Source organism: Aphanomyces astaci (assembly GCF_000520075.1).
Source record: "Aphanomyces astaci strain APO3 unplaced genomic scaffold supercont1.11, whole genome shotgun sequence".
Taxonomy (NCBI): domain Eukaryota; phylum Oomycota; class Saprolegniomycetes; order Saprolegniales; family Verrucalvaceae; genus Aphanomyces; species Aphanomyces astaci.
This window is the reverse complement of record NW_009798274.1, coordinates 216,958-241,638: the sequence shown is the minus strand read 5'-3', so window position 1 is coordinate 241,638 and position 24,681 is coordinate 216,958. Positions and strand designations below refer to the sequence as shown.

Below are 24,681 nucleotides of genomic sequence, written 5' to 3'. Positions count from 1 at the left end.
TATACAAGTACCAGAAGATGAAAGCCCAGACTGGTTCGATTACAATCAAGAAACGAGGTGCTAAGCCGTTCATGTCACCGGACATGGAGGACGATCTTGTGTCTTGGATCGAAGCAATGCAACGCAGTGGATGGCCTGTCGAGCGTTACGAAGTCATTCTCAAAGCCAGCCACATCATGTCATACCATGTTGGAGTCGCTTGTTCGCTTGGGCGTTGCTGGTTCGCCCGCTTTGAGAGTCGACATCATGACTTGTCGGCCCGCGTTGCTCAAAAGTTGAGCCATGCCCGCAACTGTGTCACCAAGGAGGGCATTGTGAAGTACTTCTACGATCTTGTCAAGGGGTGCCTGGGTTTCAAGTGCACGGCGGGGGACGTCTACAACGTCGATGAGACAAGTTTCAAGACCAAGGGTGGCTCTCAGAAAGTCATCGCCATACGTGGGTCCAAGAATGTGTGGCGTGGTGAGCAGAGTGATTCGTACCACCTCACCATCGTGGCTACTGTGGCTGCCGATGGAACGCCGGTTCCACCTGCGTTCATCCTTCCTGGCAAGAGTTGCGCCCGCGGGGTACTTGACGACTGCCCTGTACCTGGTGCATTGGTGTCGGCTGCTCCAAAGGGGTTCATGAACTTGGACCTATTCGACAGTTGGTTGGAATCGTTTGGTGAATGGAAGTTGCGAGAACGTGCTGCACGACCTGCCTTACTTGTCCTCGACAACTGCTCCTCGCATCTGTCGGAGAACAGTCTTACGATTTGTGAGGCGTATGGGATTTACCTCGCTCGACTCCCTCCCAATGCCACGCATTTGCTGTAAGCTCTCGACGTCGCGTTGTTCCGGACGTTCAAGCAAACGATCGCCCGTGCCGTGACCCAACGACTCCAATCGCTGAACGTCACAACTCTGCCCCGACAGGCCGCCATCCATATCGCCGGCGAAGCATTCAATGCCGTGTTTCCTGCTGTCAACGGTGTTCAGGAGCAAAACAAGTCAGTCGTCAATGGTTTCTCTACCTGCGGCATCTGGCCTTTGTCGCTGCCCAAAATGCTTCGCCGCCTGTCGATGGCAAAGGCAAACTCTGTGAGCGACGACCGTGGAAATGCGCCGTGGCTCAAGACGAAGACGTACGCTCGAGATGAAGTGCTTACGTTGCCACCGAAGATGAAAGGCCGAAAGAGAGTCCAGACGGAGCTCGAGTGGCATACTCGTGACCAGCTTCATGCCTCTGCCGCCAAGCCAACGAAACGAAAGAAGTACTAGTACTAGTAATATTTTGTCGTTGCGCAATAAAAATGCGAGAAATATAATGACTTTTGCGCTCAATGTGAATTGAAACACGTTCATTATAATTCTGTGTGTTATTTCTCAAAATTTTATTCATGGATACAAAACTGAAGTCAAACAACTTTCCGAGAAATAGGTTTCCTTGGAATTCTCACTTGAATTTTGGACGGCTGAATTAATTTTCCTACAAATCACAAATGTCTTTCTTGCTGGCCGTGTGGGACATTAAAAAAAGGTTCAGGAATTGTAGTTTCTGGATGTATCTCCCGATTTGCTTGAAGTTCTATATTTTCTGAAATATGGCAATACAAAAATCAAGGTCAGTTTTTGCAAAAAAGTGTTCGAGAATTCGATGCACTACCTTACTGTAATTCCAAAACTGACAATTGATGGCTCCATACAAACTCTAAAATAAGTGTGTAGTGCAACACTTGCGAGTTCACTGTACTGGCGGCGAAGTACTGTTTGATATAATAATCCGTGATTATAACCAATCAAATTAGTATGTACAACTTGATTGGTTAAAATGTATTTCGCCCAAAACTTCCGATCACAAGTCAGTAAAACCAAGATGCCTGTGACGACGACGACAACAGCTGCCTCCGCGGTCGTCCACTTGACGCATGAGCGCTCTGGTGCTAGTGCTGACGTCCACTTGTATGGAGCAACCGTAACCTCCTTCCGTCCGTCCGCTGGTGCGCCGGACGTGCTCTTCGTGTCGAAGAAGGCGATCCTGGATGGATCCAAGCCAATTCGTGGCGGCATCCCCCTCGTGTTTCCCCAATTCGGGGCAGGGCTTGTGCCATCCAAGCTTCCGTCCCATGGTTTTGCGCGAACCAGCACGTGGACTCTCGTGGACACAGAGGACTTTGTCGATTCCGTGACTGCGACCTTTTCCCTCGTCACGACCAAGCACCAGTTGGTCGATTGGCCGCACGCTGTGCGCCTGCTGTACACTGTCACGTTGTCGCAGAACCACCTCACGACGGCTTTGCACATCACCAACACGGACACCGAATCGTGGGGATGTCAAGCGTTATTGCACACGTACTTCCTTGTCCCTGATGCCTCCCCGTCGTTGGTGACTTCCGCCTTGCCTAACGTGACTGTCAGCGGCCTCGCCGGCTTGGAATATGCTTGCAAAGTTCGCAAGGAAACCCTTATCGAGTCCCGCGACGCGGTGCCGATCGAGACCGAGACGGACAGCGTATACAAGGACACCCCCGAGCGTCTGACCGTGCAACTTGGCGCCTCACGCGCCATTCGCATTGAGAAGCGCGCGTACGTCGTCGGCAATGGCGCCGTCCCAAGTGACGCGGTGGTATGGAACCCCTGGTCGGACAAAGCCCACGGGCTGAGCGACTTTGCCGACGACGAGTACCCGACCATGCTGTGTGTCGAACCAGGCGTCGTCACACGCGTCCAACTCGTGCAACCCCAACAAACCCTCGTGTTGAAGCAAACATTGAGCATGTTGTAACGACTGGAATGTGTCGATGCGACTGATATACTACTGTATCGCAATACGCGGAGTAGTACGTTGATCGCTGTTCTTGACTACATATCGTACGGTTGGGCTAAAGTGCTTCAGAAAATTCGTAACTTCGTCAATACCGTAAACAATCAATTTACAGTTAAGGGAACTTTCAAAGATATGGTGCAAGTCACCTAAAGACTACAAATAAATGCCTTGTCTTTCGACAGCTATTCCAACTTTGTATTGATATTATTTAGAAAAATATATCGTAATAACGATAGAACTGGACAAGCCTAACAGAAGTCACGGTTCAGATTTTCGATTGGTGAAAAATTGATCGAGTAATAGAATTTAAACCAACCGGCCATTTTGTACGGAGATATATGGAACCAGGTACATTTTGGCCGAAAAGGAGTATCAAGTATATCTTGGTCTTTGCATACAGCACTTATCCGTACGAACGTTTTCATTGTATCCGGATTATTCACAATGTAATTAATTACCAGGTAAAAAACGTAACTAATTATGATTTAACGTCAACATTTCGTGGGTTTAACTGAAAGAACCGAGGCGTTTAATAGTAAAACGTCTCCTCCTGAGGATGGCCGATCTGTAGTCTTTAGATGATAAATTTTATACCAAGTTCTTTTTGGTTAGGTTTAAAAATATCTTTTTTCGTTGAATTATTTGCTTGAACCATACAACATTTTCGACCTCTGAAACTTGGAGATTGTATGATAGTGGAATTCATGGGGAACAACCTCATACCAATTATATTGGGTTTCGGTGTATTTACAATGACTAAATCAACAAAACCCAAGCAAGTTTGATCTACTTTTAACAATCAATCTAGGACGCATAGGTTTATCTTGAATAACGTATACCTCTTTGCATATAATTTGTGTGGTTAGGTTATTTTGCGTCGTTGCATTGGCTCAAGAAAATTTCGCGTCTATTCATTGGCTCATGCACATTTTATCTTAAATTGATTGAAGCTCTTAAATTGATTGTTACTATTGAGTACTTCACCTCTGCGGGTATCCCACACAATTTGCATATCGATACTTCCTGGCTGCTATAGTCCTGGTAGTGTTGTTGGTGGTGGCGTGAAGTTGCCGGCGAACTATCTCATAGATAACGCCTCACATAAGCTTCGAATGACGCCATCAAGAACACTCCAGTTGTTGGTTTGTCCATGTACATATTTGGATCATCGTATGTCTAACGTTCATAATGTTCTGGAGCTGTACCGATGGTTATCATTATTATTATAACGCAGTATTATTAATAGGTGGACAAATAGTATTATCTAGGGACAAAATAAAATAACAGAACGCAACACACTGAGCTTAGACGGCGGCGGCAAATCCGCGGGGCGATCCGTCGAGCCATTGACTGAGTTGGGGACTTGTCAACGACGGTGTCATGGAGTTGTCGAAGCCAAACGTGTCGTGTTGGAGTCCGAGGGCCACGTCAATCGTGGGGGGATGGAACGCCGACTTTTTCATCATGGACATTGAAGACGAAGGTGGGGTCGCGGCAGACGACGGGGACGGAAACGCCACGGACACATCCGTCCGGAGGCGGGGAGATCGACGCAGCACCGTAGGAAGCGAGTCCATGTTCATGTAGAAGTCGAGGGACGACTGTTCCATCTCGGAAGATAGGTCGATGTCGTCAAACGAGAACTTGGCGTTGGCTTTCAAGAGGGACGCCATGTGTGGGGACCGGCGCAAGCTGTACAAAGACAATGGCGGGGGAGCTGGCATGGACGGAGCCGTGGCCGCCGCTGTTGGCGTGATGCCGCTATGCGTGGGCGTGGTGGCCGATCCGTGGAACAGGGAATCTGGCGCGACATGCTACAAATCGAGGTACATTCGGATAAGACAACTGCGTTATCCGGAAGGACACTATTTTTACCTCGTTCAAATCGAAATCGAGCGATTCAAATGCTTGGAACGGACTTTCGATGTCATGGAAGGCGAAGTGATCCGCGAGAGCCATGGACGTGTCGGAGCTGCGGGAGAGTGGGAACGACGTCGCATTCGCCGTGGCGGCATGAGAGGCCGAGTACGACGAGTTGGCGTGCAGTGGGGTACTGCGCTTCTTTCGCTTGGCGTTTGCGCACTTGGTCATTGGGTCTTCAGACGCATTGCTGAGGAGCGTGAGAAGGAGTTGTGTGTGATGCAAGCGTCGCGGTGTGGAAGGCATGAACATGCCTCCCTCGATAGACGAGCCCGTAACTACCCTTAGATCCTTGCGCTTCCGCTTCGACAGGTTTTTTTTTGGTGGGGTTGCCGTCATGGCGGCATTTGGGTTGGTTTGCGCAGACGGAGAGCCATGAAGATTGTTCGGGTTCTCTTTATTGTGAAGAAGGACATTGTAGCACTCGCGGAAGGCAGATGCTAGTTTTGGAGATACGCCATGGGACAACGATGATGCACGGGCGCTAAGTAGGTCCACGTAAGATTCATTGTGAACAACGTGTCATGGAGCTTACGCGAGGGACGAAGCGACAGGAGCAGACGGCGCGTGATGTTGCGACATGTCCTCGTGGTTCGATCCCATGTCATCCAACATGGGCGATGATGACGACGACTGCCGCGAGGAAGGGCGTGTCGACGGTCCATTGCCGCAGCTTCCATTCATGCTGGTTGGTGTCGTCTTGTTAACTTGTTTGGCGATGCGTCGCATGGTGCGGCGCATGGACGAGTACCAGTGATTTTTGATCGCGTTGTCGGTTCTACATGTCGATGTGAACCGCGATCGAAACGAGGAAGGGTTGGTTCGTACCTGCCAGGTAACAGCTTGGAGATCTCTGCCCACTTGTTTCCCAATCTATTCTGCGCATCTTCGATGATGCTTTCTTCCTCTGTAGTCCACGGATCCTTTTTGATGGACGGATCCAGATGGTTCAGCCACCTACAAGTCGTCATGAGCCGCTTTCCCTAGACTCGAGCGAGGTCGTACCGAGTGCGGCATTGCTTGCCGGTGCGCTCGTTGCCATAGTTTTCATTGTTCAAATGATCTGAGATCACGGACCATCTCTTTGTCCCGTACTCCTCCACGAGTCGAATGATCGCGTCGTCCTCTTTCCGAGTCCACGCGCGTCGTTCGTATGCCGTACCGCCAACTCCTCTCTTACTGTCGAGGTCGTCGTTGTTTGTCGGCGTCATCGGACTCATCATGTTGTCTGGAGCTGCCGTCAAGTTGAGGAATGCTTAAGGGTCGGTTGCTCCTTGATGTAACGGAAGATGCGATGCCTCCAGGCGAAGGGACACACCTGACTTTATCCGGATACCACGATCTTTCTTGCCAAATCGCCGTCCCCTATACAAACGATGAGTAATCCGAAAATTCGGTAAATATCCGGATGATGCACATCTAAGGATTTCGAAAAAAAAGATGGCGTTGAAACGCCAAATCTCGCGGTTCGAAAAACACAGTGTCGCGCTAGGCGATCGATTTTAAATGCATTTAAAACATAGTATTCGTTGAGTCGAATGGGTAGATTGTACTAGGAGTACTTACTACGTACAGTATATGTACAATTGTACTTAGTAGTACAGTATACGCACAATTGTGCCGTTCGCACTTCTAGCAAGACTGGTATAAGCCGCATAACGCTACGGTACATTATCCCTTGGACCCAAATACACTGCAAAAGGCAGCACTGTGACGAAGATTTGAAATGTATTTAAAAATGAATTTATAATGCAATATGTTTTAAATATCAATGACAAGTGTCGTTTCGCCTAGTAACATGGAGGTTGCCACGTACATCTAACCTTCCTATGCATTGGTAGATGGAATAGCAGTGTTCGAGACGATCTACAGTAGCAATGACAGCATCGCCGTCTTTCTTGTGATCGCGTGACACGCAAGGCGGTCGGATGAGCACAACGCACACATACGCATGGCGGTTTCTCCTTCGTTGGTCGAACATTTCAGTAAGCCATCGTCACTTGTGCACATGCTGTTCTATCGCGAAAGTGCCTTGGACGTGCTGTTGCTTCTCGAACAGTACCAATTCGATGTGTATGCTGTGAAGCGCTGTCTCACGGAGATCGCCCGGCATTTGCGTGACACGCCCACCTCCGTCAAGGATCTCCATGTCCACAACTTCGTCCCGCGGTTATGTTCATGTTTGCAGCCTTACACGACCAATTTCACCATCATCTCGTGTCTGTGTCTGTTGTTGCGGCGCCTCTTCAGTCTTGGTGTGTGAGACCCATGACATTGGCAACTGTATGACCACAAAGTATTATTAGGAGGAACGCACCATAGCAGCGTGGTCACATCTGGTCTGTGGAAGGTCGTTGTGGACGCCATGAAGCACGACAGTGGCAACGTCAACCTCTTCGAGATGGGGTGTGCGCTGACGTCGGCGCTGTGCCTAGAACGAAGTGGTGTCGCCCACGGTACCATCCTCTCGGCCGCTTCTTATGCGTTCAGTCGTGTTGTAGAAGCCAACCAGATCGAAATGGTACAAAGCGGCGTGTTGGACATGCTCTGCGTTGCCATGCAAACAAACAACCAGCTGTCCTCCGTATACATTGGGGCAGCTCAAACTGTAGCCAACCTCGTGTACAAGAATGGTACGATGTTTGTATAGATACATAGATGCCATCTATGGCTTACTTGTTGCGCTACTTCTTGCAGCTGGGACGGCCGACCGCGCCCTCAAGTCGGACCTTCCCCAGCTCTTCTCCATGGGCCTGCACTCATTTTTCAAGGATGCGGCGGTCGTCACCGCCCTAGCTCAAGTGCTCTTTCAACTCCACGTGGCATCCCCACGTACGACTTCAACATGACGTGGCATTCTCGTTGTGCGGTCTCGGGTGTATATACCGTCAATCATCTCGTTTTGATGTTGGACCAGTTACATTCCCAGGGCTGAATCGTTGTAACAATATGGTTATGCTGGGTGGGTAGCCAAAGCCCAACACAGCTACTTGACGTGGGGGTGTGTGGATCGTGTGCGGGCGTGCTTGGCGGCACATGTGGCCGATGTCGACACCGAGTACCACCTGCTACGAACGTTGGAAGTCACTCTGCGTGATAACGGTGACGATATATCTATATTTATATGGCCCAATCAAAATAAATATATCTGTCTCCATGATGCAAATCATGGGATGCATATATGTATCGACACTACCACAGTACCACAGCAGATATACTACTAAATAGTATGTGACGTGGGAACGTATAATGTGTAGAACCTGCCAAGGACGTGTTTTGTGCCAAGGAAATGCCATTCCATTTGGTCACGATATTTGAAGATGTCATTACCGCGGTATCTCAACGGCGAAGTGGCGGCGGCGGTGCGTCGTCGGCAGCGTTCCTGTCGTTCGTGTCGGCTGTGATCTTTAGCCATGTAGCCATCATGACTAATGTCACAACCTCGTCCACATGTACGCGGGGGACCTCTTCCGCCTGAATCAAGTACAATGTGAATGTAACGTTAGGCGGCATTGTCACTCATCCTGCTCGAGTTCAAATGCTCATGAAAGCGAGTGTCCACACGTTTGCAGTGTCGTCGCTGACGCAGTTCCCGAAAGTCATCCCAGTTTTAGAGCAATGCGTTCGCGTGCTCGAGCTCTTGGCGATGCCTGGTAACCACCCCACCACCAGCCAGAATGTCGTTAATCGACGTTCGTAGGCATGTACAAGCCTATTTTGATTCGAGCTGGGGCGTTGAGACAGATCAAGTACATTGCGTCGACGAAATCGCATCCTGGGCTGCTAATGCTATGCGAACGTACGGTGGCCGCGTTACTGTAGCCAGCTAGGGTGGATTGAAGCTAACTAATACAGCAGGATGGGCGTGACTGTTCTTAAAAGATCTCGCTCCGTACGATGTGATTGGTTCGACTTTATCCGTAGTAAGGGCAGCACATCCGGATATAATCGCCGTCAACCTTGACATTTTGATCGTCATCATGCAGGTGTGGACCGAAGCGAAGGAGGACTGCATGTGGTTGGTGTACTACTTGTGCTTCATCGCACCAATGCACTCGTTGCTGGTGAAGTACCTCGAGTCTCGTGGCAAGCGTATCTCTTCTGGTCAAGTCATGGCGTGGATCGCAGCCTTCACGCTGTTCTCGATGTTCTTGCCACTCGTAAACACCCCCCACCATTTCGTCTACTGCAGCTACGTCCTTAGATTGTCCGTGGACGCATCCAGTCTCAAAGCCCCTATCGACTTTTGGGCGTATGTGGCTCCTCCACCACCTTGCATTTCTCACGCGACTTGTTGTAGGTTAGTCGATATGGCGACGCATATAGCTGGGCGCAGGTGTACGCAGCCTTGAAGCAACGCTACGTGGACGGAAAGCTATCCCCTGAAGAATGGACACAAGTCGACGCCGCATATGACGTACGCCCTTCAGCGTCTCCCCTCCACCTCACCTCCTTCCATGTAGATCTTGTACGACCCCCATGTCCGCCGAGCGCACGACGGATGGGGCCCGGACTTTCAAGTGCAGCTGCAAAAGGACATGCTGTTCAACGTCGCCTTGTTCTACATGTTGTGGGCCGTAGGGGTGTAAGTCTCATGCATGTCCAGAGTGTTCGTTCCTCAGGAAGCCCAACCATGCCTTCTGACTTACATAGATTCATCGCCACAGCAGGTCGCAAGTACCAATCTGGTCGCGACTTGGCGGTCGCAGCGCTGCTGGTGGTACGATATCAAACACTCGCCAAAACGTCAATATGGGAATGTATGTATGTTGTTTGGCAGACCCTGGTATTTGAAGTGTCGGTGCGCTTCTTCAGCTACGACCCCCGCCTCACGCTGCTTTCCCAAGCGACTCCGTTTGAGCTGGTCATGGCTCTTCATATGTACGTTGATTTCTTTGTGTCATATTGTCCTTTTACCCCAATTTGAGAGTCATCATAGCTATTGAATCGATTTGATCCTAATTATAACCTCCTTGTACACACGATGCATACAAAGATTAGTATATAGTATTGGTTTTGCCCAATGCGGATGAAGTCAAACGTTTGGCTTGTACACACTATGCATACAAAGATTGGTATATAGTATTGGTTTTGCCCAATGCGGATGAATCAAACGTTTGGATTGGCAGAAATTTGACATGACGTGATTTGATTGGCTCAGGCGGTTCTTTAATTATGATCTGACAATATATGGCCTCATATCTTGGAAATCCATGGACGTAGCATCTTTCCCGCGAGTCTGCTGGGGTACACTTCGTACAAGCGACTGCTGTTTGTGGACATGCTCAAGCATCGCCACGATTGTCTCAGCCTGGCCCTGCGTACAAACGAGGTGGCTGCCAAATTAACTGACTGCATTTTGGAGTCACATTCATGTAGGAGACCAAACTGAAACTTCGCGAGTTGTCTGTGGCCGCCACGGCTGCTGCTGACAACCAGATTGGTGCCGAGTCCAAAGTGAATTAAAACGTTCGGCTATACTAGTATACTACTATCACAGAGTTACTCTCGTTCTTTAGCTACTACGACCATGAGGAATTAATATCCGGCACATTATATTTCAAGTATTTGATTGGTCGACTACTTGGTCGAGATATATTAATGGAATTAATAGTAAAACCACACAGATACTTGGAGTCAAGCATATAAAGCGGGATTTTACGCCATATACATACAACATACTCTACTACGTAGTAAGTGGCAACGTTATTGCCATTTATTTTATTATTATTTATTATTTGACGTTGCCCCGTCCAAGCCATAGAAGATGTCGCCGCATGCTCGGAAATACTGTTGCAGGCAAATATTTGGTGTGGATATTATTTATAGATTTCTGCTGTTGAGACGCCAAAACCGATACCCTCTGATAATACATACACTCAAGCAATAAGGTTTTAGAGGACACCAATAACCACAACACCACAAAAACTCTCGACAGCGGAACAGCAGCGAGAGAGCGAAACGATTCGTTTGACAATGGCAGACTACAATCGGGATAGTGGACGTAGCGGCGGCAACTATGACCGCGGCAACAGCGGTGGTGGCTACAATGACGGCAACCGTCGTCGGAAACGCTCGGACGACAACATGCAGTATGGCGGCGGTGGCGGGTACAACGACGGCAGCAAGCGCCATCGACAGAACGACTACAATTCCCGCGACCGCAACTATTCACGCAACGACAACTATCGTGGCCGAGACAACTACCGCGACCAGTATCACCACCGCAGCGGCGATGACGATGCGTTGGAACTCCGTCGTCGCGTGATTTCGTTGGGCGACAGCGTCAACGTCAACGACTCGCAGGCCGTGCGTGACGTGTTGACGCGCTGCGGCGATTGGTTGGGCGAGCAGCTGATGTTCCAGGCACAGGAGATCGCCGCGCTTGTGGTCACGTGCGCCGGTCGGCTGAGCGCCAAGACCGAGTGGTACGGCATGCTCACGACGCTCCTGAACGAGAAGAACGCCGTGTTCGGCAAAAAGGTCGTGGAGCTGGCGCTGCAGACGATCCAGGCAGACTTGGCGTGGTGGGCCACGGACGACGCCGCCGCCACGTCACCGCCCAAACCCGCCGGCGAAGTGCCCGTCCAATTCCTCCGCATCAAGTCCCTCGTCCGCTTCATTGGCAACTTGACCACGACCAAGATGATCCTGGCCCCGGACATGGTCGCCCTTCTCGCGACCTTCCAGAGCATGTGCACGCCCATCAGCCACGACCAAAACACGACCGCGCGCTCTGTCCAAACGGCCAACGCCGTCAAAGACTTCTTTGCGCACCTCGTCCTCGATACTGTTCTCCATGTATGTCGTACCATACATAGAGTACACCTTATGATTATATATATATATATGGCTAACCGTGGTGTTGAATTCAGCAGCTTGGATTGTGTGGTTTTAGTCGCTATGATACGACAACATGCAAGGTTATTCTTGGTTTGAATTTGTTGGCTAGTGTGGCCATAGACATCTTTGCCTAATAGATATATTTGCATGGCTAATCTTGGTTTCTGCATGTTGGCTAATGTGGCTATAGACTGCTTTGCCTAATATATATATATATATATATATATTGGCTCATCTTGGTTTGATCGTGTTGGGTAGTGTGGCCATACACTGGTTGTGGCGGCGGCGGACCCGCTGGATGCGCTGCTCGCGCAGTCGGACGCGTACATTGCATCCCGCGATGTCCAGGACGATTCGAACCGACTCGTGCCGGGGAACACGTGGCTACTGCAGCGCATTCGACTGAATCTGCTCGTCGACCCCGAAGACAAGGACCATCTCCACGCGTATGCCAAGGTATGGTCATTGCAAAGTGCATATTTGTCATTATTATGTCAAAAGTGGATATGTGATATGTCATTGATGTGCACCTTGCAATGTACCCAAACGCGAATATAATGATACAATGTAATATCATCTGAAATCAATATGATACAATTCGAATATTTAAAAAAAATCGTCAAATATTAATATATTTTTATAGCCATACATATATATATATATTATTGATTTGGTACGAATTTCCGGACCGAATCACGCCGACCAAACCGATCACGAGTTGCTCTGATTGGTCATTCTGAAACTACTCTTCGCTGATTGGCTACATTAATATTATTTGTTCGTGCATTCTGCGGAATCCGGGGTTTCGGGGTTTCGGGGTTTCGGGGTATACAATTCGCTCTCATATTGTCTTGGACGTGTGTAGACGCTGGATCCACTCAATGTCGTGTGGAATGCCGTGCAGTCGCTGGTGACGGCGGCCAAGCAGGCGCCCCCCGCACCTCCGTCCGCCGACGCCGCTGACACGTCGACTCTGTTTCACTCTCAGTGGAAGATTCAGTCGCTTCTGTACCCGCTGCTCAACTTTGTGCCCGTGGTGCGCAAGACCGAGTCGGCTCCGCTGCCGTCGGTCGTTTCCTTCGACTTGTTTCCGTCGCCGACTCAATTTGCATCAAAAGTGCCGCCGTACGCGGCCGTGTACCGCATTTTGGATGGCGACAGCGGGCCCATCGGCAGCGCCATCGGCAACATGCACCTTCCGTCGTACGTGATTGCGCGTTCGTACTTTGAAGACATCGTCGATTCGTTCCGGCCGAATCCGGCTGAAGCCGCCAAGCAGCTGCTGGCCACGTGTCGCGCGCTCAACGGCCGGTGGAACCTCCAGGCCGAATACATTCTCGTCGAGTCGCTGCTCGTGGCGGTCGTGAGTGCGCCGCCGTGTGCCAACATGGTCGGGTACGGCGGCGCGGTGCTGTTTCATTTGCTCAAACACGAGAGTAAGACGATCCAGTCGGCGTTTGCGATCCTCGTGGAGCTGCTCTTCCGCCGCATTCCGCTCATGCACATGCACGCCGTGGACGCGTTCGTCAAGCTGTTTGCGCTGTTTCTAAGTAACTTTGAGTACAAATGGCCCTGGACGCACTGGAACTACGTGCTGGACGCCCAGGCCGACGACGCCCAGAGGCTGTTCGTGTCGGCCGTGATCGAGCGCTGCGTCCGCTTGAGCTACCGCCAACACATGCAGTCGGTCCTCCCCGAAACGTTTCACATGCTGCTGCCCCCCGTGCCCGTCCACGTTATCCGCTTTCGCCAGGCCGAAAGCAGTGCCGTAAGATGCCATGCTCGTGATGTGAACCAATGTGTGACGTGGTATATTCTGATGTGGAATCATTCTGTGACGTGGTTTGATTTTAACATGTATTGTGTGTTGTACTCATAATTTCCTCTGGCGAACAATCGCCGGCCCTTCGAAATTTAAATATATAAAACTATAGAGGTATCTTTGTTTCAATCAATCTTATTAGCCAATCAAATTGCAACCTTATTCATTCTTTATAGCCAATCATACTCGTTTGCTCGATTCATTGGCGATTTCATCAATCCCCCAAAATAGGCAAATTTGACTGAAAAGCACCATACTGCGAAATATCTAGATGAGTTGGTTATATTAATCGATATTGCACAGGACGACGACTCGAGTGATGCAGCGACTGGCGTGCTTCGGTCGCAGTACGAGCAGGTGTTTGGCAAGATCAAGGCGCGGGAGGAGGCTGCCGCCGTCCAAGCGTGGATCGACGACACTTCCGCCGCCCACGACGGAGCCCCCCACGTGGTGCTGGAGATGGTCGTGGCGGCCATCCTCGACGCCGGATCCGCCACGTTCACGCACTTTCGTACGCTTCTGGACAAGTACGTGGGGGTCCTCGTGGCCGCAATCGACGCCGACGTGGAGCGTCAGGTCGTGGTGATCGCCGCCGTGAGCAGCGTCTGGGAGCAGTCGCCGCAGCATGTGATTCTGATTCTGAGCATCTTGTTGCGTCACCACGTCCTCACGCCGGTCGCGGTCGTCACGTGGTTGTTTGGCGCGGACGCCGTCCAACAGTACAGTTGGTACGTGTATCCAACACCAACATTCTCCTTCCCTTGACCGACACTCGTATATATATATATATATATATATATATATATGGTATGGATTTGGTATGATTTTCCCGACCCTTTCAGTCGAATCAAGGCGACCAAACCGATCATGAATCGCCCCGATTGGTCAATCTGATTAATATGCTTGTCGTTGATTGGCTACATTATTTTTACTTTTTTCTTTTTACTTTGTGCTTTCTGCGGAATCGGGAAAGCCAATGAAATTTCGCGGCGAGATTTGGGAGCGGTTTTAATAATCACGCAATATTGGGAAATATCTGTAGCACATACTATATATCTCCACTTCTCACGACTATTTACGCATCATATATATATATAGGCCGTACGTGTGGGAGATTCTAGACAACACGGTGCGCTATGCCCTGGAAACCCAAGCAGCCAAATCGACGCCGAATGCTGTGGACGACGCGTGGGCCGGCTCGGTCGAGGACCTCTTCGTCGCCGTGTTTGAAGTACGTTTATATATATATATATATTCGTTGAGCTGATTGTGTGTATATATATATATTTATTGACATCTAATCAAACTATGAATCGAGGAGCTTTAGATCTGTCACATTGTATCTCGTTTTTGACTTGTTCAACCATCACCGCACACTACATTCATTTCATATGACGAAGTTCAGGGTGCTTCACGATTGTACTGTTCCGATCCATCAAGCTGGCATTGTGTTGAAAGTGTGTGTTGGATTCTCTTGGGTTTTGACTGCCTTGCTGCAATTTATATATATATATATATCCATATTCGTGTTGATATATATATATATATATCATGGGAATGGTGTGGAATGGCAGGGCCTGTCGCGGGTGATTGCAGCGCACAAGGCGCAGTGCGACAAGGATGGCACGACGTTCAAAGACAACTGGTACGCGAGTACGCTGGCCCGCATGCAGTCGGTCGGTCGTGACTTTCGAGTGGCGCTCGACCCGCTGCTCGAGGGGCTCGCGACGTCCGTCTTTGCCGCCCAGCACGCCGAGCACGACGTCCGAGTCGTGTTTGCCAACCTGCAAGCGTCCTTCCAGCGCGTCTAACACGGCTATAAAATGGAGTACTAGTTGGTTTCACACGGAACCAAGAATCTGGCCAGAAAAGATATACATACATATAAAACCACGTGATTTAGACAATAGTCTTGATACTCATTCATACTAGTAACAGCACTTTGAATCAGGGCGAAACAAACCTGTTGCAAGATTGGCTTGTCCAATATGTACTACAGTGTATTTGTATGTACGTATGATGTATTTATTCTACTCAAACTTTTGAATTGGTAGAATTAAGCACCAAAACTATCGCTAGACCTTTGAAATCTTATGCATAACCAAGTCTAAGAGGTATCTTTGTACCAGCGACAACATTTAACCTTTTTAGCCAATCATATTGCAACCTTAATTCTTTTTAGCCAATCATACTTCTCTATTTGTTGGCGATTTCAACCATCCCCTCAAATTTGACGGAAAAGCACAACAGGATGACTGTAGTCAACTAACTCTATCAATATGGGGGTATATTCCCAGTTGCTTGCGTCTTCCAACACCTCAAGTATGTTTTGGCTACAGTATTATGTTATCTTGAATGACCAGTATATACATATAGACAGTAAGTACGTTACTCTAAACTCCCATGGTTTGAGTGTTCGTAAAATCACCTTTGGTTTCGAGGGCCCTTGACAGTCCGCTTGGTCGGGGGTTTCGGGGTGGACGGCAGTACCGTCGGGGGGTTAATAAACGTGAACGTGGCTGGCCGGGGGATGATCCGGATCAGGTCCACCACGCCCACGACCGTCGCCCGAGCGACGTGGGTCGTACGGACGTGCGTCAGTTGTGCGCCCACGGCCACGAGCCCCGATGCTTCCACGGGTCCCCCCGGAGTTAATGCATTCACGATCGGGTATGGTTTGCCTTCGCTCATGGAAATCCCGAGGTTTCGGTCGTGCACGGTCAGCGTCACCACTCGGTCACACGATGATGCCTGTGACACGGGCTGCAAGGGCTTGGTTTGTGCCTGGTCGTCGAGGGTCGACCCGTGTCGCAGTTTCTTGGGCGGGCGGACGACGAGGCACTCGTCGTCGTCACTGCTAGTACTACTACTACTACACCCCTTGCTAATCATACCTCCTTCTCCTTTGGTGGGCGTCACAGGGACGGCGGCCACGGGCTTGCTGGATGTGGGGGACATCGCAGCGTCGTTGTTCACAATCCTCTCGTGTCCACCCGTTTTTGTACGTGTGCTGCCTTTATCCGGGCTGTGGGGGCGGATGGGATGATTTGAACCAAGTGCCTGGGGGGGGCGAGGCGGGTCGTCGCGGCCGTTTAGAAACGGCAGCAGTGCGTTGATGTCGACGATGGACAAGACGCCGACGGAACCTGCGGCGCGGCACCGCCTTGCGTACTCGGCGTAGCTCAAATGGCGATGCCGGACGTACATGGCGACTGTCCCCAGCGTCAGCGGCGCCGCGTCGGCAGACGACTTGACCCGGCTGCGGAACCCCGTGCATGTTGACGCGGGTAGGCGGAAGACCGGGGGGGTCGACTCGTCGGTAGAGAAGACAACGTCGCTGCCGTCGACGCCGACGTTGTGGCCGCTGGCGATGGCTTCCCGGAGGTCGAGCAGGAGGGCGGACCAGCCGTTGGCCGTGGCGAGTGCGCGCTCGAGGGGCGACGTGGAATGTGTGACAAAGGGGAGGACACAACTGTGGCCTTTGGTTTCCGGAAACGACCGCCCCGGGTCGCGCTTCTTTTGGAACGACAGCTGAATGGGCCGGGGGGTTTGGCTGATGATTGTTGCGATACGGTGCACGTCGAAACCTGCGACAGAGGTGCCGTTGATGCGGACGACCATGTCGCCGATCTCCACGAGACCGCTAGCCGACGCTTCGCCCTGCGAGCCGTCGGCAGTGGGGAGGAGTTCGTACACGCACACGTGGCGCTGAGATATGGGGCCGTCCGTGGTTTGGCCGAGGGTCATGTGGAGGCTCTGGCTATGGAAGCGCACGTGAACGATGGGCGGCCTGTCGACGGGAGGTGGCGCCATCATGTCTTCAACGGGCACCACCACTTCGCGCATGTCCTAGTGCGAGCGCGTGAGAGGAGGATGGAAGAGGTCCACAAGTAGCCGTACATCTGGATCCAACGCCTGCAGCACGTACTCCTTGGACAGAAAGTCTACATCGTCTTCATCGTGAAAGTTGGCTTGGTAGTGGAGGGCGCCTTGGTAAACAATGGGTTTGGCCAATGTCAATGTGTACGTGATTCCGTAGTCGTAGGTTTTCTGCAGGGACACTCCCAGGAACGCATCCACGACATGGTCCAACACGTCTGTAAACGGCACTTCCGACGGTGGCGTGGTGGCTGTCGTCCACTCGACCATGCACGTGCCGGCAGTCGATGGCGACGACGACAGGTCCGTCGGACCTTGAAGAGTGCGTAGAATGCCAGTACCACGATCTCCCAATGTGATGCTGCACCCTAGACATCCGTTCACAGCATGTACACAATCAAGGGAGTTAGTTCTACCGTCGAGTTGAATGCGTCTGGCGCGCAGGGCTTGTTCCACAGTGACCAATGCCTGCTTTTTCGATCCCGAGAACTTGAGTCCGTACATGGTAGCGTCGGAGTGTGCCACAAGGACACCCCGCACGCCGCCATCGGACATCTGCGTCCCCAAAAGGCGGTCGTACCACGACGGGAACACTACATGACGAGTCATGTCAAAAAGATGAAATGTGATTGTGCGGTTTATCCGGATCACCTTCGGATAAAGTGGTGGCAGTTGGATATTCAGATTTACTTTGACTCAGGTTACACGTAGCGTTACAGTACGTAGTTACTCAGTTCCGTAACATTGTCAGGTACGACTTTTACTGTTCATTGGCTCAATTGTTGTGACAGATTATCCGACTTCAATTGTGATTGGCATAAATTTGACGTAAATTATTTCTTTTCTCCACATCAATTCCGACTGGTGTTTGCACTGACTTTCGAAAGACGGCTCAAATCGGTAATTTTAATGGACTTGACATTGACATTGTGAATTTTAAAAACCAAGTAACATATTAATAATACTAATAAAGCATTGCTTCAAATATTACTTGAAGGTGAATTATGGAAAAATAATTCGATTTCCCACTGAACTTCAACGTAAACACAAACCTCCATAAAAACATTGGACCAAAGATTGGCCAGAGATTTAGCAGTTGTCAGTTTCGAATTTGCGACGATGTCGTTAACATTGTGCTGCACCATTGTGAACGACGGCAGCAAGATGGAGGTGGAGGTTCATGCGAGTGCTTCGGTGGTTCAATTGAGAACGAAGATAGCGAAGGAGATGCAGTACACATTTCCTGAGCATGAGCTGACGCTCTACTTGGCGAAGTTGGCCGATGGCGAGTGGTTGCCAGGCGACGCTGCCACGTTGGTTAGACTATCCAACGGCCATTTGGACGAAGATATCTCGAAGTACCTGAACCCTTCCAACCGGATGCTCGCCGCGATGGGGCTCAACTATCACAAACATTTTGGCATGGAAGTGCCACCCAGAAACGTAGTCCATGTCTTGGTGCGTGTTCCATCCGCGCGATGGGATGAAGTGCGTCCACAGAAGAAGCACAAGGTGTCGAGCACGGAGGCAGTCAAAGGCGTGCAAGGCGCGACGTCCATCCCTCCTGATGTGATCGCATCGATTCAGGGGGCACTGGGACTCTTCCCCTCCCAGAAGTTGGTGGTGGCGTTGGACTGGGCATTCACCTCATCGAGCCGGATTTCCCCAAGTGGTTTTTCATGCGACAGGCGGCAATGGACGCCATCAAGACTTGCAACGCGCTAGCTCCGTTGTTCGTTGTGCTGAAAGGGTCGCCTGGGGTTGGCAAGAGCACGCTTGTGGTGCTGCTGGCGTTCTACAAGGCCTTGTGTGTCAAAACACCCGTCATGTTGATTCGGTGTCGAGAGGGGCTAGGAACTTCCATGTTGTGTCTGGACCCAGTAAACTCGAAGTATTGGCGAAAAGATGATGCCACGATCGAAGATCTCGAGTCCGTTCGCCGGCGTTACAAGGGGTTTGCTCTGTACCTGAACGGATTCGACAAAGCCTTCGTTTTCCAGCACGGTCTGCAAGAGTTTCAGCTGCTTGCGACGTCCATCCGGTATCGATTTAAGAGCGACGACATGCCTCACTATGAGGACATTTTGGTCCAAGCCGGATTTGATTGCCATTGGCCGCCACGAGGGTTGGGACGAACCTGCAATCAACGACGAATACTTCTACTCGGGTGCAAACTTGCGGCACTTTTTGATGCCTCAGCAAAACGTCAAGCAAGCAGTCGACATGACTATTGCGTCGATCGTTTCGGCACGGCCAGATATCTCGAATATCAGCACGTAGCTACGTCGTCGCATCAAGTTGACACGATTGGAATGGCAGGAAACCAGCCAACGGACCCAGTCACGGATTCGAATTTCGATGGGACCATGCTGAACAAATACATGAAATTTGACCAGCGGATTTATGCGACCACGTCGGAGTACCCGCCAAGCGAATTCCAAGCCAAATGGTTGACGAGCGACAGCCTTGGAGACGGCGCGTTGAAGGGCATCGCGTTTGAGAATTACGTGCACAACCTTGCCCTGCAACACAACAAGATCGACCTGAAAGTGCTCGAGTACCAGCCCAAGCCCACGGCGGGTGTCGCCAGTGTGTACGCTGACGAGACGTTTGAGGCCAAGGCGCCGGAGACCAGTGGCAAGAACACTGTCGAGTGCGATGCAGCCATGGTCGGTATGGCGAGTTCGCCCGTGGACTACTGGTGTCCGTACACTTGCAGTTTGCCGACCATCGACTGTGTTGCCAAACTGACCATTGGTGGGCACGAATGGGTGGCTTTGATCCAGATCACCACACGTAACACCGACAACATCGATGTGGAGGCGCTGGAAGGGTATGCGTCGCACTTTCCGGAATGGAAATGCTGCTACATTGCATTGGTGCCAGACAAGGAGACGTGCGATGGGTTTCGACTTTCTCCAGTCGAACCTCACGCCCGTGTGCCGCTCAAGGTGGCATACATGCCAGCCTGGAGCGCCTTTGTAGCCACAAAGATATAACGTAATCTCCACACACTGTTGCTTTCGAGGAGTGTTTCAGACATTCGAAGTATAGAGGGTGGCGGAATCGATGGCACTAGATTCGATGCATTTGACTTGAACATTACTCCGGAGTTATATAAGATAAGACTTCAAACACGGCAGATTCGAAATGCTACTTGGCACATTGTTGGGTAGTGGAGCCATTTCCATTGGTAGTATGGTACATTTCAAAGGGTGTTGCTGCACTAATGAATGGACACATCGCCCTTTCGAATGAGCGCCAAGCCAACAACGTTGCAAAAAGTCCCAAGTCAATAGAAAAAAGGTGTAGTTTATGTTGGCTTGACGAAAGTTTGTTTCGTGTTCCCTGATTAGAACCGGCATATTGATCGCCCGTGGTTCCTAAGTCCATACTAACGTTATTGAGAATTAGTAACGTAAAAAACCAGTTTAACTGTAAGATAACTTAACCAATTTAGGACAACTTTGTATTGCCCAATCACACCTCTTTATTTGTTCGGGTCAAGCCTCTGTCATATAATGCTGACCGTTCCGTCACGTGAATGAAATGCAAAGACGGCGTAGAAGCCATTGGTAACAGTCATTCAAGATTGGGTTTGAAGTACAGTACACTAGTCGACACGGGCCACATTGGGTTGGACCTGAGGTTTTGTCGAGTGTTCAACTCAGTGAACATCCTTCCACAACAGAAAAATAACGCTATAAAACATACCCTTGTACAATTATATGAAACCTGTTGTAACCGCTTACCCTAAACACAGAATATCAATAATGCTCGGACGCATACATACTTTAAGATAAAAAAGTTTTCCTAAATTGGTTATCAAAATGTGAGTACAAATGCTTAGAAAGTACTTCCTCTGTTCCGAAATAAATCAAACAATCGCAAAACTTGACGTTCAGAAATATATCGAACAAATTTTGACGCAGAGGTGTCAAAAAAATATTTATGATTAAGTATGCAAGAAAGTGTATTTAATTATGTCACAATCCCATGTCCTCAAGCAGGTTGCAAATTTTCGCCATTTCCAAGGCCTCCGCAATTTCTTGAGATAGGTCTTGGAGTCTCTTGTCGATGTCTTCTTCACCAAGTCGGGTGCAGCCGTCATTGAACACTGGAGGGTCGCATGCGACAGTCTCGAAGGAGCCAGGCCAACTTCTTTCCCATGTGTGGGATCTTGTAGTTGTTGTCACCGGCATCCTTGATCACTTCTTGTAGGCACGACTGCAGCGTCATGAAGTTGCAGTCATACAGATACAGTGGTATTATCGTAACCGGCTATCCGGATAACGATTTTATATGAAACAATGTATTAAATATTCAAACGTGACGGCCATCTATGATTGGTGGAATTTTGGTGGGAAAGCACTGCGATTGGATTCGTTGTTTTCTCTTCTATCCGGACCCATGTTCATATGGTGCATTTCATCTAAAGACTACAGATCGGCCATCCTCAGGAGGAGACGTTTAACTATTAAACGCCTCGGTTATTTCAGTTAAACCCACGTAATGTTGACGTTAAATTATTTTTACTTACGTTTTTTATCTGGTAAATAGGTTAAACATCCTGAATAATCCGGATACAATGGAAAAGTTCATACGGATAAGTGCTGCATACAAAGAAACAGATATACATGATGCTCCTTTTCGGCCAAAATGTGCCTGGCTCCATATATTTCCATACAAAAAGGCTGGTTGGTTTAAATTACACTCGATCAATTTTTCACCAATCGAAATTTTGAACCGTAACTTCTGTTGGTCTTGACCAGTTCTATCGTTATTACGGCTTATTTTCCTAAAAAATATCAATACAAAGTTGGAATAGCTGTCGAAAGACAAGGCATTTTTTTGTAGTCTTTAATTGAAATGCACCATAGATTCAAGAATTTTTTTGTGTTGCTCTTCATTTTCCATTTTTTCTGATTGTTTGATTTATTTCCGAACAGAGGTAGTAACAAATTTATCTGTGAAGTTCCTCGTCTAAACTGATAAGTTAATTCGATTATGAAGTGAAAGCAGCGCGTCTTGCCTATTTCATTATTTTATCCAATCAATGATCGTTATGGTTTTGATTTGGACAAATACAATGAGTCGTGCCTCGTATGACTACAGTAACCTTGGAGATTGACACAATTCCACAAGCACACATGATTCCATAATGATCAAGTACTGCATTTACAGTAAAATGGAGTGATGGGGTGGTCACATGTGCAGCAATCGTAGTCACTGGGGTAACGTTAGTAGGGTTTTTGGGTATTATTCTGGAGCGTAGGGGTGGGGTGGTAGTGGTGGGTGGTAATCACTTTGGCTGCTAGTCAGTACCACCACCACCCCACCAACCACGCTCCAGAATAACGATAGTCAAGTCACAACTACTGTTCCCCGGTAGTTGTGACTGCTGGGGAGGCCGTGACTGGGGTTCATTACTATGTCTACTCCTGATCTCGACAGTGGAGCTGTATGGTGGTGATTGCAGGGTAGCTGTTGCCGTGCCATGCTACGAGAGTAGAAGTTGAGGTCACAGGAGTTGGTTAGGGAGGTTGGGTGGTGTGGATGCGTTATGTGGAGAGCATATGCCGCGGTGGTGATCGTGGTAACGTTAGTGTATCCAGGTTCCGGGTTCGTCCCGTACTACTGTACGTCCTCCTAAGCGTACGATTCGTACGCTTAGGAAACCCAAAAAAGGTTACATAATTCACAGCTACTACATCCAATCCAACGGAATGTGTCGGGTATATATATACAACGTACCACGGACGAGACGACAACCAAAATCGACACTTGTTGTACCAGGGCCTCGCGCAACGTGGCCGTGAGTTGTTGGAGCATCGACGTGGATGCCGGGGCGCTGGTCGCGTCCGGCGACCTGATGGAACTAGCGGTCGTGACGAGGAGCGTCAGTGAACGTCAGCGGGACGAAGTGTTTGGACCTGCCGGACGCGGCCATGTTGTTGAGCTTGTCGGCCGAGAGAAGCATTGTCATGGGTGAAGTGCACCTCCACCCTGTGCGCAGGCTCCAACGTATTGGTGGCGTGGTAGTCACTGAGAGCCGAAGCGCGAGCGTCACGTAAGCTTTAGCACGATGGCGTACCGTACGTTTGGGCGAAAAGGCTCCCGAATTTTCTTAACTTCATCAATACTACTCCAATTTTGATGAAATTTTGGGAAGTACTTAAGACTTACGGGACAGCATTGAATATTAATACCAACCTTGGATACTATGGTTAATATAATATAATTATTGAATTAAAAGCATGGATGACATGTGGATGAAATTTGGATGACATTGGATGAAATTGGATGAAGTTGTGGGATGAAACCTAAAGTAGCTCCAAATTTCAAGTCTACCTGACTTGTGGTTTGTATTGAAATGCCGCTGAGATTTCCTATTGCCCAAACATACGGTACTACTGTAGTAGTATGTTCGTCAACCAACAAGTACTAGCTAGTACTACGTAGTACGGTACTACGTAGTATTGACTTCGAAGCAGCTCACAGTCAAATGCGATGCATGAAAATACCTATTTTCTAACGATGTGATTGGCCCAATGAAAGGTAGTGCAATACTCAGGAGTACATGATACAATACTGTACTACAGTAGTACCTGTACTACTCTGTTCCACATTGTTTGCAGCATTTCGTTTTTTGGGGAGTTTTATCTCGGAGTTTGTATATCGCGTCAAATTCAAAACATACTTAAATTTTGTATGGTGTATTTGAAACTTGATATTATTTTGGCATGAAAAACACATGACGATGATTTCGATTATTCTTGAGAATTATTCGCTTCCATCATCCTTTCGAGGTGTTCTTCTTGTTCAATTCGAGCTGTGAGTGTTGCCAGGGCGCTTTCATAACAATTTTGGTCGCAAACAAGGTTGTATGTTGAGAAGTTCTTGATACATTTATCTTTTTTCATGTGGGGAAGTTTATAATTGTTGCTCCCACCTCTAGCCATTGACTCCTCCATCACCTTTTGCAGAGTCAAAAATGTTTTTGAAAGCGTATCCACCGGCATCTCAACAAAAGCATTTTCTACAGCAACAATCATCTCATCAATAGTTCGAGTTGACTTTTGATGCTGCAGACTTTGAATAGCATTAAAAAATCCTAAATCTAAGACATTGTAGTCAGGACTATTTGGTGGCTGGTTCTTGACTTCAATTGACGTGAATCTTGGGTCACAGCGCCGCTGAATGGCTTCGGTAGTCATAGATCGATGCGGACTTGCGTTGTCTTGCTGGATGCGGATGCTGCGATGGGTCCGTGGCATCTTCAATGCGATCGCCGGAAGTACTTTATCAAACATCATCGCTTGGTATACATCAGCCGTCACACTCACCGGTTTGGTTTCAATGGTTCCTTTCGGGCGGTTCTTGCTTGAGCGCTTCGCTGGTTCATCAAC

At 49.2% G+C, this 24,681-nt stretch overlaps 10 protein-coding genes across 16 annotated transcripts; 6 read left to right on the top strand and 4 right to left on the bottom strand.

The window, feature by feature from the left end:
* The first annotated feature begins 1,835 nt into the window (after positions 1–1,835).
* H257_05720 (hypothetical protein) lies at positions 1,836–2,989 on the top strand. Its single transcript, XM_009830679.1, has one exon. It carries the CDS (start codon positions 1,858–1,860, stop codon positions 2,764–2,766), a length of 909 nt encoding a protein of 302 aa, XP_009828981.1. The 5' UTR covers positions 1,836–1,857; the 3' UTR covers positions 2,767–2,989.
* A 1,017-nt stretch (positions 2,990–4,006) lies between these two features.
* Positions 4,007–6,012, bottom strand: H257_05719 (hypothetical protein). The gene is made up of 5 exons (XM_009830678.1): positions 5,734–6,012; positions 5,557–5,685; positions 5,264–5,506; positions 4,684–5,212; positions 4,007–4,622 (listed from the first exon to the last, which is right to left on the bottom strand). The coding sequence occupies exons 1-5, from the start codon at positions 5,949–5,951 to the stop codon at positions 4,113–4,115; spliced, it is 1,629 nt and encodes a 542-aa protein (XP_009828980.1). The 5' UTR covers positions 5,952–6,012; the 3' UTR covers positions 4,007–4,112.
* Positions 6,013–6,666: 654 nt separating this feature from the next.
* Positions 6,667–8,598, top strand: H257_05718 (hypothetical protein). 4 transcript variants are annotated; one of them, XM_009830676.1, is made up of 8 exons: positions 6,667–6,983; positions 7,035–7,184; positions 7,230–7,361; positions 7,426–7,560; positions 7,699–7,830; positions 7,986–8,180; positions 8,235–8,381; positions 8,429–8,598. In XM_009830676.1, the coding sequence occupies exons 1-8, from the start codon at positions 6,680–6,682 to the stop codon at positions 8,548–8,550; spliced, it is 1,317 nt and encodes a 438-aa protein (XP_009828978.1). In that variant the 5' UTR covers positions 6,667–6,679; the 3' UTR covers positions 8,551–8,598. The 4 variants fall into 4 exon arrangements, with proteins under 4 accessions (XP_009828978.1, XP_009828977.1, XP_009828976.1 ...); XM_009830675.1 differs by having other exon boundaries at positions 7,986–8,381; positions 8,429–8,597; XM_009830674.1 differs by having other exon boundaries at positions 7,035–7,361; positions 8,429–8,597.
* Positions 8,599–8,701: 103 nt separating this feature from the next.
* Positions 8,702–10,343, top strand: H257_05717 (hypothetical protein). 3 transcript variants are annotated; one of them, XM_009830672.1, is made up of 8 exons: positions 8,702–8,888; positions 8,933–8,980; positions 9,029–9,145; positions 9,192–9,313; positions 9,382–9,448; positions 9,509–9,609; positions 9,952–10,060; positions 10,108–10,343. In XM_009830672.1, exons 1-8 carry the CDS (start codon positions 8,709–8,711, stop codon positions 10,192–10,194), a joined length of 831 nt encoding a protein of 276 aa, XP_009828974.1. In that variant the 5' UTR covers positions 8,702–8,708; the 3' UTR covers positions 10,195–10,343. The 3 variants fall into 3 exon arrangements, with proteins under 3 accessions (XP_009828974.1, XP_009828973.1, XP_009828975.1); XM_009830671.1 differs by having other exon boundaries at positions 9,382–9,609; XM_009830673.1 differs by lacking the exons at positions 9,952–10,060; positions 10,108–10,343 and having other exon boundaries at positions 9,509–9,701.
* Positions 10,344–10,660: 317 nt separating this feature from the next.
* Positions 10,661–15,312, top strand: H257_05716. Of its 2 annotated transcripts, XM_009830669.1 has the most exons (6): positions 10,661–11,529; positions 11,830–12,027; positions 12,437–13,339; positions 13,697–14,121; positions 14,492–14,624; positions 14,968–15,312. In XM_009830669.1, the coding sequence occupies exons 1-6, from the start codon at positions 10,705–10,707 to the stop codon at positions 15,202–15,204; spliced, it is 2,721 nt and encodes a 906-aa protein (XP_009828971.1). In that variant the 5' UTR covers positions 10,661–10,704; the 3' UTR covers positions 15,205–15,312. The 2 variants fall into 2 exon arrangements, with proteins under 2 accessions (XP_009828971.1, XP_009828972.1); XM_009830670.1 differs by lacking the exons at positions 13,697–14,121; positions 14,492–14,624; positions 14,968–15,312 and having other exon boundaries at positions 12,437–13,453.
* A 404-nt stretch (positions 15,313–15,716) lies between these two features.
* Positions 15,717–17,889, bottom strand: H257_05715 (hypothetical protein). The gene is made up of 3 exons (XM_009830668.1): positions 17,689–17,889; positions 17,294–17,640; positions 15,717–17,242 (listed from the first exon to the last, which is right to left on the bottom strand). Exons 1-3 carry the CDS (start codon positions 17,879–17,881, stop codon positions 15,818–15,820), a joined length of 1,965 nt encoding a protein of 654 aa, XP_009828970.1. The 5' UTR covers positions 17,882–17,889; the 3' UTR covers positions 15,717–15,817.
* A 610-nt stretch (positions 17,890–18,499) lies between these two features.
* On the top strand, positions 18,500–18,997 carry H257_05714 (hypothetical protein; the record flags this gene model as incomplete). The annotated part of the gene is made up of 1 exon (XM_009830667.1): positions 18,500–18,997. The coding sequence occupies one exon, from the start codon at positions 18,500–18,502 to the stop codon at positions 18,995–18,997; it is 498 nt and encodes a 165-aa protein (XP_009828969.1).
* Positions 18,998–19,423: 426 nt separating this feature from the next.
* On the top strand, positions 19,424–20,271 carry H257_05713 (hypothetical protein; the record flags this gene model as incomplete). The annotated part of the gene is made up of 1 exon (XM_009830666.1): positions 19,424–20,271. Exon 1 carries the CDS (start codon positions 19,585–19,587, stop codon positions 20,269–20,271), a length of 687 nt encoding a protein of 228 aa, XP_009828968.1. The 5' UTR covers positions 19,424–19,584.
* Positions 20,272–22,791: 2,520 nt separating this feature from the next.
* On the bottom strand, positions 22,792–23,258 carry H257_05712 (hypothetical protein; the record flags this gene model as incomplete). Its single annotated transcript, XM_009830665.1, has 3 exons — positions 22,792–22,921; positions 23,027–23,141; positions 23,206–23,258. 3 exons carry the CDS (start codon positions 23,256–23,258, stop codon positions 22,907–22,909), a joined length of 183 nt encoding a protein of 60 aa, XP_009828967.1. The 3' UTR covers positions 22,792–22,906.
* A 1,199-nt stretch (positions 23,259–24,457) lies between these two features.
* On the bottom strand, positions 24,458–24,677 carry H257_05711 (hypothetical protein; the record flags this gene model as incomplete). The annotated part of the gene is made up of 2 exons (XM_009830664.1): positions 24,458–24,572; positions 24,619–24,677. 2 exons carry the CDS (start codon positions 24,675–24,677, stop codon positions 24,458–24,460), a joined length of 174 nt encoding a protein of 57 aa, XP_009828966.1.
* Positions 24,678–24,681: the final 4 nt, after the last annotated feature.